This window comes from Genypterus blacodes, unplaced genomic scaffold (genome assembly GCF_046128005.1).
Source record: "Genypterus blacodes isolate CSIRO-AG114 ecotype Tasmania unplaced genomic scaffold, CSIRO-AGI_Gbla_v1 ptg000061l_1, whole genome shotgun sequence".
In the NCBI taxonomy this organism is placed as follows: Eukaryota; Metazoa; Chordata; class Actinopteri; order Ophidiiformes; family Ophidiidae; genus Genypterus; species Genypterus blacodes.
In genome coordinates this window covers 4,305,183-4,320,061 of record NW_027466873.1, presented here as the reverse complement: position 1 = coordinate 4,320,061, position 14,879 = coordinate 4,305,183, and the positions used below count along the sequence as shown (strand labels likewise).

The following is a 14,879-nucleotide window of genomic DNA, read 5'->3' as shown; positions in this document are numbered from 1 at the left end:
CTGCTCCTCAGTGTCCAGTAATAAGCCAAAGAACAAAAGCGGCAAGAAGAGGAGTCGGTGGGCGGACGCAGTCATCTACCCGAGGTTGTTTTTCTTCCTTTTATTTGGACTGGGATTGGGATCCAGTTTCAGCTCTCGGTACTGCACCTGTTAAAACACACACACACACACACACACAGGAACGCAGAGAGACAGACACACACAGCACACACCATGCGGTCAGGTGGAGAGAGCAAAGGATGCTTGAATAGCACAGAAACCCTCCAGAGGCTCTCTGAGTCCAGCTGTGTGGAACAGTGGCCTCAGGGAAGGGATTACACACTGATTACAACACACACTGTACACACACACACACACACACACACACACACACACACACACACACACACACACCAGAACACAATACGTTTTACACTGTTCAAAGCATGCACTCACACACACACACACACACACACACACACACACACACAGACACACAAATATACACACACATCCACAGATGTGGAACAGTGGCCTAAGGGAAGGGATCACACAAACAAACAGAACAGGGCAGAGGCTCATGGGAAAGCTTGGAAAGACTACAGAGTCATCTCAGCATGGCAGGACGGTGAGGAGAGGAAGGGCGATGAGGAGGAGACTGGAGGTAGAAAGTGCACCGTAACACTTCCACAACCAGAGTGGAACCAAACCACTTCAGGTCCTCAGCGTGCTGCAGTTTCACAGTGTGACAAGCATAAAAACAACAAGTCACCAGTGTCATTGTTTGTGTGCTTGCCTGCATACTTTGCGAGTCCACTAGGGGGCAGATCAGAGCAGAATCTAGAGAACTTCCGATTTTTCACATCGTATACAAACATGTCGCCGCTCAAGGCCATGACGCCGCCCGTGCCATCACAGTTGGTATGTAGACAAGCTGACAGTTGCCCTTTGTCTTGCCAACACGGTTCTACTGCCCCCTATGGTTCATGGAGGGATTGCATGCGTTGTTAAAAGCATGTACGTTACAGCCCTGCATCAACACGTCATTACTAACTAAATATAATGAGTGAAACAGAAACTGCTCCCATCAGAAATGATAAATCCCCAGTTTATGTATATAATAATAAATAATCCATGTCATAAATAAAAGCTTTAAAGCCTTCTGATTGTATATTAGCAGAGCTTTCAGTGACACGTTGCAGTCACTTGATCCTCAGCTCAGCATTGTATTTGTGACATTACATTACATTACATTACGATCATTTGGCCGACGCTTTTATCCAAAGCGACTTACACTACATTACCACCCTTCGCAGAGGGGGGAGCAATTGAGGGTTCGGTGCCTTGCTCAGGGGCACCTCGGCAGGGGCTCGAACCGGCGACCCTCCAGTTCCCAAGCGGAAGCTCTACCCACTGAGCCACTGCCTGACCCCGCCTCCTTTGAAGGAACCTGATCCCCGTTTGATGCGTCGCTTTGCAACCAAAGATGGTGAGCAGAACTTAAACTGCTCTTCAGTGATGGACACTTAGACACAAGTACATCACAGTGGCTGAGCCCCGACAACCAGAGACTGTCACTCCAACAGTCTCTCACTTTCAAATGTACAGACACACACATCCACACATGCGGCATGCACACATACACACAGACACACACACACAAGCGCAGTCATGAGCCGAGACAGATTCAAGACACTGACAAGCGCTAGCCACTGAATCAGAATACTAATATAAAAATAAGAAATAAGCACCAAAGAGCCCTCCAAGGCGGATGTACTGTAGGCTACTCTGCCTGTCAAACTGACTGACACTCTCTCTGATTCGCCACGCAGGCAACAAACTGACATCAGTAGCAGTTTCTGTGTTCTGTCTCAGGGTGGGTCTGTCTGCTGTGGACGGAAACAGCGGCGTATCGGCGCGCAGGCTGGGAACGAGCCTTCATCATCCATCTTCCACTGGTTCCCACTGTCGCCGCCACCAAAAGGTTCCACTATCCTCCCGCCTGCGATGAGACCAAAGTGTGCTCAAGGATGAAGACACACAGGCTCTCACAGGCCCCCTGCAGGCATGGCGCACACACACACACACACACACACACACATAACCTGCCATCCTCACGTCATTAAAATCCCATGCAAATCCTCATGTATACAATGAGGTATTTCAGTTTCTCTCTATCACAGTGGAGGCCACCAATGTCCCGTAAAGGTGCTTAGAGAGTAGTTAGGCCAGCATGTGTTGCTCTCTACGCCTCACTAGGCAGCCAGACTGCACTGATTCAGACCCGGACACTCCTCACTGTCTGCAAAGCCCCGATCCCCGCAAGGCAAGCTAACATCCTACTAAACAGCTGTGCAAATACGGCCGCTTCGCCAGGCAGAAGGGTAAAGAAAAGAGAGGCGGAGATTGAGAAATGAATGACCCGGGACGGTTTCAGGGAAGAAACAATCCAGGTGGAGGAAGCAAAAAAAAAAAAGAAGAAGGTATGAAGGAAAGGGGAGGGGGGCGAAGAAGGGGCAGGAATAGATAGAAAGATCAAGGCAGGAGAAAGGGACAAACCGACAAAGCAAATAAGAGAGAAAACAATGAGACGAAGAGAAGAAGAGGCAGAGATCTGTGGACACTCGGGTGATGACAGATACTGTTCTCATGTGGGTGTGGATCCTTTTATAGCTTGGCCAACTAAAGCAGACAACAGAGCGAAACCCCAGGGGAGAGACGAGGGGTTTATATGGCCCCATCTGTGTGTGTGTGTGTGTGTGTGTGTGTGTGTGTGTGTGTGTGTGTGTGTGTGTGTGTGTGTGTGTGTGTGTGTGTGTGATGGGACCTTTGTGATGTGTGTTTTTGGGACCATGACAGTCCTGGCAGAGTGCCAGCAGGCCGCGATCACTGACAGTGTTGCAGAATGATTTCATTTGCTGGTGAATGGCACCAACAGCGGAACAACGTATATCTATCTACAAACATCAAATATCGGAGCCGTTACTGTTTCTGTTTCCGTATGCAGCTAACTTTTCCTCATTGTTTGCAACGAGCTTCAAAACGAGCAACGCCGGATCCAAAAAGTGGGACAGGTACTGCACGGGATTACTGGCTGTTATCGGTCCCATTATACGGACACACACCTACAACAGTGAGGAAAAGGAGACGGCAATTTAATTCCGAACGTTGACGTTTCTGTCCAAACAAAACTCTTTGGAGGTGCGAACAAACAAAGAAAAGTTTGCACGCCGGTAGAAAGAGGGAATTTCTTTCTCGTGCTGAGTGGGAAAAGAAGGTCGACGGAAAAAAATAACAATATCTCAATCAAAACACGAGTTTCTTTGTGCGGAGCTGGCAGCCGGGGAGAAATGGGGCTCAGGCGTCGCAGGTTGAATTCAACCTTACAGTGACACGCACTCTTAGCTCCCCGCTCACCTCATCTAATAACGCATACGCCAAACACCAAACCCATGCAAACAAGAGCTAGTTAAAGTGGAAGGCGGTAAGAAAGGCGAGGGGAGGCGAGGAGAGAAAGTGGGACGTTAGCAAATAAAAGAAAGCGGAATTGGGTAAAAGTAATAACCAATTTGGTAGCGAGAGAAGGGAGCTTAAAGGGAACATCGACAGGAGAGGCAGCGGGTAAAGACCAAGCGTCTCCTCAAAGGCTGCTCCACCCTCGCTCCTCTCCCCCAAATGTTGACAGTACAAGTGCAAAACAGCCTTTGAAGCGCAGCTCTGCTGAGGGGGCGCCGTGTAGGTGCCTGGTGCCTCGTTTAGAGCTGGGTGTTATCTGCAAAGCATCCTGGGACCCGGTTCTCCCTCTGTCAACCTCTGTCTCGCTCGGGCATTTATAGCGTTTTGATGACGACGCACGTAGTTGGACCAAGGTGGCTGAAGGTGAGCGAGCGGTCGAATAGGCAATAGAGATAAGCGACAACAATTAAACGCTGCGATGACTTTTTGTTTCCACTCTGAACCCAGCGGGGTCCATACCCTTTGATGATAGCCAAGCTGAGAGGATATTACAAATGTACAGTTCAGACAGCCATAGTTCGGAGGACGCAGGCGCCTATTTTTGGGGAAAGACTAAGCGTGTCAAGGTGACACAGGCCAATGGAAAAAAGTGAGGAAGTAAGGAAAGTTTTGCCTATTAGCAGCCGTGGTATGGAACATGAACTGAATGGTGACTAATTGGCCACTCGCAGTGAAATGTTTAAATTTGTCACAAAAAGTGAGCGAGCGAGGGAGGGAGGGGAGGACAAAGGGAAGGAGAGAGAGACCTCCAGCCCAGACAGAGATGGTAGATGTGAGTGATGGCAGCTGGCGATGTTTCAACCTCCAGCTATCCTGCCTTTGACCCCCCCTGTGTCCACTGAGGCTCTGTTCCCAACATAAATGTTGTCTAAAAATATTAACCCAACTCCCCAACCTTCATTAGGCACTAAATTGGAATTCATGCTTATTTTTGTGCGGGGTGGAGGGGGTGGGTTTGATCGCAGCTACTTTACACTGATCATAAAGGGCCACTTGGCATGCTAATTGCCTTGGCCCTGCTCATGCACTCCCTCGCTCACATGGCTAATGGTGTCGTAAAACATGCTACAGCGCTGACACCTCCCAAACGCCAGGTAGGGAATACTTAGCCCTATAAAGGTGCTCAGTTTGGCCTCGTTTAAGAGGACATGAAGGATTCCCCCCGTAATGACAGTAAAGACAGTTTGTCCTGGTGAAAGATCCTAGCTAGACGCGGGAAGCGGTTACCCAGAGGGGGAGAGAGAGCGCCTACACGCCTTCACACACACACACACATTTATCTCGGCCTTTAACATTAGAGCTCACAGAGGGACGTCACAAGTCGAGGAAACTGATCACTTGGTAAAAAGTTTAGTGTGAGCTTTCCTTGCCTGGTTCAGTCTGTTAGAGGGGGATTTGGACTTTGCATGCGACAGACGACGGCTACTTCTGTAGGGTCCAAAATCTGGTGCCTTGGTGACAAACAGCAACATAGGATATGATGGACTGTGGCCCAGTGTGGTTGCCCTTTGAATTTAAAGTCATTAGAACCTCATCAGTTCTGGCTGCACTGAAGCACCTCCAAATGATGCGGAACGCTACACTGACCTGGCCCCAGCTCACCTCACATTCACCACCGCTGTGTGTGTCTGTGAGTGTTAGGTCACACCGGGGCCCTGAAATAGCACTTCATTAGTCATCGGCAGTGTCAGGCGTAGCGGGCCCCTGCACCAATGCCGGTGGGTGCTGTGGACACGTGCCTGTGAGGGGACGCGGCGCTTGGACCCTGGCACCTCTTTGCTTCATCACCGAGCCGCAGGGGCTCAATCCCCCACAGACCGCTTTGACCCAATACAGCAGGGGCAAGACAGCGAGGTGAACACGCCACCACCGGAGGCAGCGGCAGGACGCACCGCAGAGCAGAACGTTCTGGTCTGTTTTTAGCCGGTGACCTCACAGCGGGGCATCGCCGCTGCAAAACTAACCTTTGCATTGAGTCAGGAAGTGATCGGGGCACGACTCGGTTCTTCATCAGTAAACTGAACAGTGACTCACAGCCGCAGCTCCTTTGTCACTGGCAGTATTTGGTGAATATGACTTCAACAGAACTTCTCTGCACTACATTGATGCCTCACAGCTGAACCCTGAATTGTTCTGCTTGTATAGCCAGCAACTCCTTACCAAGCAAACAGCTCCACCTCTGCACCCCCGTCTGTCCTCATTCCTACTTCCACCTCTCTGCTTCTAATTAAGTCTATCCTCTCTTAAATTCTATTCTTACCCCCTACCTTGCTCTTTCACTCTCATTACTCTGTAAGCCTTCAAACTGTCAGTAAAACCTGGCAACAATTACCATTCCAACAGCAATAACAGTTACAGTAGCAGTCACAGGATTACTTAGACAGTAGGCACAACTCCATCAGCACGGGCACCAGACCAGACCGGCACGTCTGCCCCCACCGCCCGCAGCCAGCAGGACCTCATTAGGGGCCTTGTAAAGGCCTGGTACCTGCCGGGCGTGGGCCCCTTCACTTCTCCGGTCCTCCAGGCTCCAGGTGTGTAAGGTGGCTGCACTTCACTAGAGGGGACAGCCTGGGCTCATTTAGGCCCACGGCTACCTGCCTTGTGCATCTCACCATAGCAGGCCCCAGAAAACTATGAAACTGTAAAACCGCACGGGGGCCGAACGGAGGAGAACATGGGGCGATAGGCAGGGGTACGTAGGGGAGCGGGGATTATGACCCTGTAAAGATCAAAGAGGTTGTGGGCAACAAGCGATCAAAGAGGAAGTGTGTCAGCACTGCTGTGGCAGGGGATTGGTCGGATCAGGGGCCCCGTGTGCATGTGTGTGCACATGTGTGCGTGCGTGTGTGTTGAGCGCAGCACAGCATGGCTTAACGGCCACAGCGGACACCATCAGTTCTGGATAACACAACTACTTTCACAAGCTGCCGCTTAATTGCAGTTTAAACAGCACTTTGTCCTGGGCAGCACAGCACGTAACACAGTTGATATACGTACACATTCACTCACACACACACACACGCACACACAGCAGCAGCAACACCCCTACACACCTACATTTTACCTAACAAAGCATCTGTACTCTTCAACCACAAAGTTAATCTGATCTCACGGTTAATGTACAAGCAAATCCACATGGGGCTGGTTAACTGTTGGTTTACACTCTGTTCCAATTACTAGCATAGCTGGCAAACAACAGCTACATGTAATTGTGTGCAAGTGTGTGTGTGTGTTTGTGTGTGTTTAAGTGTGTAGTCCAAGCCCAAACTATATGCTGGGCACTGCATGTGGCAATTGAATTAGATTAGGAAGCAATTAATGGTAACACATAGAAATAAGTGAAATAATTAGAGCAAGTGTGTGCATGGAGAAAACAGCAAACGTGAAAAGTGAAGCAGATGAGGGAAGAGGAGAGAAAAAAAGAGGTTGAGGCCCACAGAGGTGGTGTGTTCAAGACAAAACGAGAGAGGAAAATCAAACATCCATAGTTCACCCACCACTTGTACATCTGAGGGAACTCTGGACAGAAAGTCTAGCAGCTCGTTGTTATCTATGGTGTAAGGGTCTCGCAACTTCTTGGTGAATTTATTTACTCCTGTACACAGAGAGACAGAGAGACAGAGAGAGAGAGAGAGAGAGAGAGAGAGAGAGAGAGAGAGAGAGTGAGAGAGAGAGGATGGAGGGGAGGCCGTCATCAGCACAATACTGCACGTCTCTGTATCCATCTACAGTCATTACAGTTTATATCAGAGTAGCGCTAGTGTAGAGTGTGTAGTGTGTGTAGTGTGTTTGTTGTTATTACATATTCCTACGCAGCAAGCTACAAAACACTAAAAGGTTTCCTAGAAGTCATGGAAGGAATTCTTCTCAAATTCATTATTCACATGTTTAATTTATTAGTTTAGAACAGGGCTCCAAAAACTTCTACTTACTAAAGGTCGACGTATGAATTTTACATCAGGTCAGAGGTTTAGAACAATACCTGCTAAACGTAACGCAACATAAACACAATACAGTCATCACCCTATCACTTAGAAATGCAAACTTTATTAAACCTTCAAACATTCAAGAAGGCAACCTGGTTTCTGTTGGTGAGCAGCAATTCCCAATTTCCAACAGCACTCAAACGCAGCGTTAGATATGTACTGAAACACAAATTCTATGGTATGGCTGACCAGTGTCGCAATGTGTGTCAAAGATACTATCAATACATTGATGAGGAGAGAATACATCCCAAGCTAGGGACATCGCCAATTAATCAGTAGAGAGCAAAACAATAAAAACAAAACCAGATTTAGAATCGAAGACAAATGTTTCTCCGTTGTCCCTGAGCAATGTTCCAGATGCTGAGGTTAGTTGTGTTTCAACAAACTGTGCCGTATAAATGAAAATGACATATTTGGACATGAACTGCCGTGCTTATTGTAATTTCAGCTCACCCCAGGCTAGTACGATGTATCGTAGAGGGATGAAGTAGATGGTGATGGTGGCCAGTCCGAGAGCCACGATGGCCAGCCAGCTTAAGAAAGGCACAGTCCAGTTAAATGTGCTGGAAAACAAAGAACAAAAGAACAGGGGGAAAAGTCAGGAGACACAATAACGCTCGGTCCAGCCAGGCACGCTGCTACGAATAACGAGAGAGAAAAGAAGTCATGAAGGGCATTTTAATACTTCTCAAGCCAAACAAGGTGAGCGCTACCCTGAGTACAAATTCATCACGCTGAGTGGAACTGGGCAAAAATGAAATTGAATCACAGAAACTTCACCCAAAGCATTACAGGTCAGCGTTGCAGAGTGAAAATGGACTGTGATTGAATGCAATAGACACAATCTAATCAGTAAAATGCCCTCAATTTGGTAGTAATATGGGTCACAAACACTTTAAAGTGCTTTTCACCTGAAGAAAAACTTTGAAAAACAAAAAACTTGGGGAGTCAAAATGTGAATTTCTGCCATGCCAATGCTGCTTTGAATCTGAGGAAATGTGAGCAGGCCTGTGCATACGGCTATGTGAATGCATGGCTTTGAGTGTGTACAAAAATGCATTGTTTGTTACAGTGTGTGTGTGTGCTCACTGGAGGTCATGCAAGGCTAAGTGATGGATAGACGGAGAGAGAGAGGGCTGTTTGTTTCTCTCAGCGATGTGTCACTACTGGCAGCGTTTTACCGAGAGCAGCGCTGAGCTACACACAGGCTGGCAAGGGGAAGCAGGGCGGCCTGGCATTGCGGAGGAAACACTGGGAGAAACAGAGCTGAGCTGAACTGAGCGGGCCGGGTGCCGAGGAGCCGGCTTACGACTCACTTCTTTATCCTCTCGCCATAGGAGGCCACTTCATCCAGCGCATTCTGCACGCTGATGCACACGTCCTGAATGGCATACAGCTTGTTCATGAAGCCCTTTCTCTCCGAGTCCTGTGGGAGGACAGATAGAGTTGCAGGCGCGGGAGAAAGAAAGCGAGCAGAAGGGAAGAAAGAGAGAAAGGGTGAGACAGAAAAGAGGGTAGAATGGAGGAGAGAAGGGAGGGAGAGAGGAATAGAGTCAAGAGAAGACAGAGGCTGGGCACAGGCATCTTTGTGAAAACAATACGTGTTAAATAGCGTCAAAGATTTGGGAGAGGGGAGCCAAATCACTGGATATCCCGCATGAACTGATAGAGAGCTCTCACTCCAGGCAGTAATAGAGATAGAAAGTCGGCAGAACAAATCTAAATGTTTTCTTCCGTGCAAAGCGCGCACAGGGATATTTGAATATGTGAATAGAGAGGCAGAATTAAACTGAAAGCCGAATGGATACATCAATCTTTGGGTGCTCTTTCTCTCTCTGTTGCTGCCAAGACAGCGAGGAAGGCCAGGCAGAGCCCCGCTTTTGTTCTCCTGGCTGGGCACACTGTGATGATGTCACCGGCTGTGACATCATTATCATCCTTAGTAATGCTGTCACCCACCGTGAAGAGCTCTTGCTTTTCAACTTTTGATGGTTGAGAACTTGAGAATATTGTGTGGCGGAGAGGGGGGGGGGGGGGGGGGGGGCACAAAGACCACAAACTTTGCAGGCAAATCTTAAATCTACAAATCCCCGTCTGATTGAAACAAAGCAAAGAAGTTAAGAAGTCATGCAACAGTCAACGAGCTGCCTGCTGACTGACAGGACAGGCGGCGCACGGGATGGATGCGGACAGAATGAGGTGACAGAGAGTGATGGAGAGAGGGATGGAGCGAGTGAGGACATCAACACGCGGACTGGGTTGCGGCTGAATGTGATTGGTAGGCATGCTTGGGAGACAAAAGTGGGTATAACAAGAAGAGAGGAGCGATCAATAACCACGGGAAGAAAGCAACAAGAGTGTCCACTGGTGCAGCCATGGCTGGTCAGTTTAGAAAGTAGGGCACTATGAACGAGTGGGCACAGGACAGGGCCTTTGTTATATGATAAAGTTTGAGAAGAAGTTTACAATCTCACGGTATGACCTTTGTTAGAGAGCATATGTACAGCCAGAGCCATGTTATTGATGGAGATGGATGAACACGGTTAGATTACAGCGGTACAACTGAGTAATCCCCATCATTATAGCCAGAGAAGACAGTAAGGACCCTGGAGGCCTTCACCACATTTGCCTCCCAGCAGCTGGCCCCCCCACCCACCCAAAGCCCCCCCACAGCCCCCCAATCCAGTTCCCAAACCCACCCCTCTTCTTCTTCTTCTTCTTTCCGCTCTCCATCCAAGATCAGATAATGTGAAAAATGAACCATGGAGCAAGCAGGGAGACCACATGGCCTCCCCAGCAAAACCACACAAGACAAATAGATATAATTAGACAGCGTCCCAGGGTTATTTTTCTTCGCAAATATTTTACAAGACTCCCTTTCTTCCCTCCTCCCTCTCCTCAGTCTCCTCCATCTGTTTTCCATTGCTCTCCCAAACAAATCTCAGCGCGCCGGGTCCACGGTGCTGGCCTGGGTTAGGCCTGAGCCGAGCCAGGCTGGGCTGGGTCAGGACGCTTTTTTTTTCAGCTTTGGGCCCGGACTCAGGGGAGAGCGTTTGAGGACCGGGGGAGTGGTGTGAGAGAGCGGACGGGGTGGAGAGCATAGGTCAGAGGTCATCGGAGAATAAACCATTGCCACATGCCCCTCGGACTGCGGTCTGACTCCTATTTCCTGTCTTCAAACAAGATGAGGGGAGGCGGGAGGTAGCAATAACACGGAGGGCCACGGTGAACCTTGTTTTCCCAGCTCCCCCGCACACTGTGCACATATGGAGCCAGGCAACCTGTTCTTATAATGGAACCTAATATGCACACAAACACACAGACACACACACACCCCAAAGCTATTAGATAAGGTTGATGTGAACACCTGGTCTTGCTGTGTGACTCTACAAACGATATTATATCGCAGCACAGATTAGAAGATGAGGGCCCTTGACTTCTGGAAATAGCTGCTTTCCTCCTAAACATTTTCCTACACTAACACTTTGTCTTAGTCTGTAAAGTCATTACTAGTAGGACTGATACAGTATCACCGTAAAGGTCAAAGGGGACTTGTTAAAGCCTATTTATAAGTTATAAAACTGAACAAACAAATCAACTCAATGTCTTGTTTTAATGATGTGTTTGGGATTAGCAGCTGGATTTCTTATTCCACTCTAACTAGAGACAAACAGATGACCTGTCAGTCAGTGAGACTACTTGTCTTCACTTTCACAATTAACAACAGCAGCCAGACTGAGTAGAACATCAATGTATTTCTTTTTTTTTGGCGAATTAAAGCATCCCATACAAAACAAATGACAGAAATGTGCTTAAGTTCCCTTTAACTAAACGCACTAAACGTTTCTGTCACTGCTGCTCATTTTCTTTGTCTTTTTCTACATTCTATACGCTGTTTATGATCAAGGCCACTAATCAGTAGGTGAGCCACTACAACAGTACACACGGCTGTGCTGAAATACAGCATTGCGACAATCTGTTTACCCTGTTAATAAAATGCTTCTGAGTAGAAGAAACTCCTTGACATCAATTAACTCTCATCAGGTTAGCAGCAGTAATACCCAATGAGTTGGTGTCCTTTGTTGGCAGGAAGTTGCATGTTTTAATTGTGCGTTTGCCGTTTAAAGTCCGTAAATGCATCGTTTGTGGTTATGTCCAAAGTTTGCATCATTGTTTGCACCCATCAGTTTACCACAGAGCCACCCTGTGTACAAGTGTGTGGAGCAGGTTGCACCATGGGAGTGCAGTTCAGAGGAAATGGAGAAGGGAAGGCTCGTTAAAGTGATGTGAGCTGTTTGCATGCGTTAAGGAGAAACGACAATCAGTGACACCAGAGAGAGAAGCCAGGGATACGCACACACACACACGCAAAGGAAAAAGCCAAGTCAGGTTAACCACATTGCACTGGGTGGTAAATTGTGGTAAACAATTGTGGTAAATTTCTTTTAACACTCGATTAAATATTTAACACCGGGGAGATGCACTGTGCCTCTGTGTACGCCACTGTGTTCCACTTCTCTCTCAGAGTGACGGCATCATAGCAGCACATACTGTATGCAAAAGTGCAAAGTGAGCAGTTGTAAACTTTGCAAAGACAGTTTGTTCTTCACTGACCTAAGGCCTAGAGCTAAACAAGAGAGAGGTCACTGAGGACTTAGCCTATTACGATGGACTCAAATATCTGTCCTATATCTGCTGGGTGGAAATAGAGAGAGCCATCGGAGACTGTTTTAACCTCCGATCACACTGTTCTACCTGCTGGGCTACGCCATAAAAATGATAAACCTAACAGTTATGATGTAGCGGCGTATATCCCATCACACCACAAAATGAGTCTGAACCACAAGTGGCTGCTGCTCAATGCCGCTGTGCTAAAATTGCACCTGTTTTTCTTTGTCTGTTTTCCTTTTTGCCTGTCTCTCTCCTTTGCTCTCTCTCTCTCTCTCTCTGTCTCTCTGTCTGGCAGCACAGTAAAAATTGAAATGTCATATAAAACGTGACAGGATGCTAATATGTGGCTCCCAGAGGGCATCTGAAAGTGTTCCTGTTGATTTTGTAACTGCAGATAGAGTCAGCATCCCTCCCATTTCCACGCGCACAGGAGAAGAAAAAAAGAAAAGAGAGAAAAAAGAAAACACTGAAGTTGAGGGAAGCTGCCGAGCGCTTTAGGGGCGACAGCAATTCAATTTCCTAAGCCCATGTAGGAATTAGAAATGACAGAATAACAAATAACACACATAATTAGTGTTTATGCTTAAAACTAGATTTGCTGATTTATTTCCCCAAATAATAAAATACTGTGGAAAGTAAACAACTATAATTATATTACCAAAAAATAATTATATAACTTTTTATTCAAAATCAGAATGAATCATTGAGACAGACATTGTAAAAGTGCGAGGATAGGTGAGGATGCTTGCTCGCCGTTTCACCAGCTGCTTTCGTTGCAACCTCGCAATTCTGAAATGTTTTTAGTTCAACTGTTATTCATTTTTAAAGGACAAACTGTCTACTTGTGTTTTACACGAGCGTCACCAACTTTTCAGGCTCACATTTTTAACTTGAAGATGAATTAGAAGTCATAATATTCTGATTACGGTATTCTAAAGTGTGAATACAAAAATACATGATCAGATTCTCCATCCAGTCATGTGCTGCACTTAGAACACTTAAGTTGTTCACAAGGGTGATCATTGACTGTTTTTAAATCGGAAATGTATTTTGTATTTCAAGATATCAAATAATAAAAGGTGTCAGTTTTTTTAAATCTGGTGAAAACAATCATATTCATGCTCCCAATTACATTTGACTGTACAGTGAATTTTAACGGACTCTGCTCCAACGACGCAGGTTTGTCAACCAATTGCTGACCTTAAAATGCAACGTTAATGTGTTTTGAACCCTGCTAGACTGGACTGGAAAGTGAGGATTCATAGATATTTACTCGCTGGGAATCAGAGGACCCCAAGGGGAACCAAAACAAAGTTGGGGACCCGCTGGTCCGGAGGAGCATCTCTGTTCTGTCAGGAAATGACAACAAGACAAAGACCCTCATCCGACCAGCCTCGGATACCACCATTCAACCTGGCACCTCGCCAGCGCCACATGAAAGAGGCAGATGTTCCTTTTTTTGTTTTTTTCTGAAGCTGCGGTTTTAATAAATAATATATTCCAGACAACATCTAATCCACGGGTGAATGTGGGGAATACATCTCTATTTCCCTCCCTCTCTTTTTTATCATAAACACATAAATATCTGTTTAACTAGGGTGTTGAGATGCTCTGCACGTCCTCCAAGCCTTCATCAAGCAGCTTGCGCTCTCTCTCTCTCTCTCTCTCTCTCACACACACACACACACACACACACACACACACACACACACACACACACACATACACAGGCCATGTTAGAATGCAAAGGGGCGTTCCAGTCCCACTGGCCCTAATACGTGAATGTGACGGGTGAGCGTGTGTGCGTGTGTGTGAAACTGTACGTGTGTCTGTGTGGAGCGCGCACGGACGTCTTTGAGAATCTGTGTGCTTCACCAAGGGTTCCTCACACAAAGTCAAACTCCAGTGAAGACTGTCAGATGAAGGTGGTCCAGGCAGACGCAAGGTTCTCTATTACTAATTAGTCTCTTCACCCAGCCCGGTCCCACAGTGGGGATAAATATACACATATGTAAAAGAGAGAGGGATAAAGGGAGAGCGGGGGATTAAAGGAGGTAGAGGTGGCTTATTTTCAGTTTGACCTCCGCTTCCTATTCTAAAGAGAAAGGTTTGTGGTGTTATGAGCGCCAGCCTCTAATGTGTGTGGGTGGCAGGAGGTTGTTTGCCACAGATCATCCTCACCGATCTCCCCCCGGGGCCTCTCATCACCTCCACCACACCAGCCACTCCATCAGACTCAAGGTCGGGCACTCACACACACCCACGCACACACATAAATGACTACCACCCCGCAACTCCTGCGCGCTCGATCACTTCCCCTTCCTCGCCCCCTGCCGACCGCCACCCCGACCCCCGCCCAGCCCAGCCCCGATTCCACCCCACCTTGCCTCACCTCTGCTCCCCTGCTCCCGTGCTCTCCTTCCTCTGTCCTTCCCAGGATCCAGCCTGGCAGAGGGTGATGAATGGGACTCCATTACTCTTGTCCTCTGTTGGCCTGGTTTAGCTACTTGCCTCCACCATCAACACCACCACCACCTTGGCTGTCTGTCTGCCTGTCAGTCTGTCTGACTGTCTGTCATTCTGCCTGTCTGCCTGCCTCTCTGTGTGGTCTGGCTAACATATGGTGCTGCATGATCTGAACTTAGTGTTACTTTGTTTTTTGGCTGTGCCCTAAAAAATGTTCAGCTGGTTCGGGTAAAACAAAACTTTGATGCAAGCAAATAA

The 14,879-nt window shown here is 47.5% G+C and overlaps 1 protein-coding gene across 3 annotated transcripts in view; it reads right to left on the bottom strand.

Moving 5' to 3' along the window:
* The window catches only part of mctp1a (multiple C2 domains, transmembrane 1a), a 109,285-nt gene continuing 94,406 nt past the window's right edge, over positions 1-14,879 (bottom strand). For all 3 annotated transcript variants that reach the window (XM_076154185.1, XM_076154186.1, XM_076154187.1), the window contains 4 exons: positions 8,801-8,910; positions 7,938-8,047; positions 6,996-7,093; positions 1-147 (listed from right to left, as the gene is read on the bottom strand). In XM_076154185.1, the coding sequence (XP_076010300.1) occupies positions 76-147; positions 6,996-7,093; positions 7,938-8,047; positions 8,801-8,910 (390 nt within the window). In that variant the 3' untranslated portion in view covers positions 1-75. The remainder of the gene's footprint in view (positions 148-6,995; positions 7,094-7,937; positions 8,048-8,800; positions 8,911-14,879) is intronic.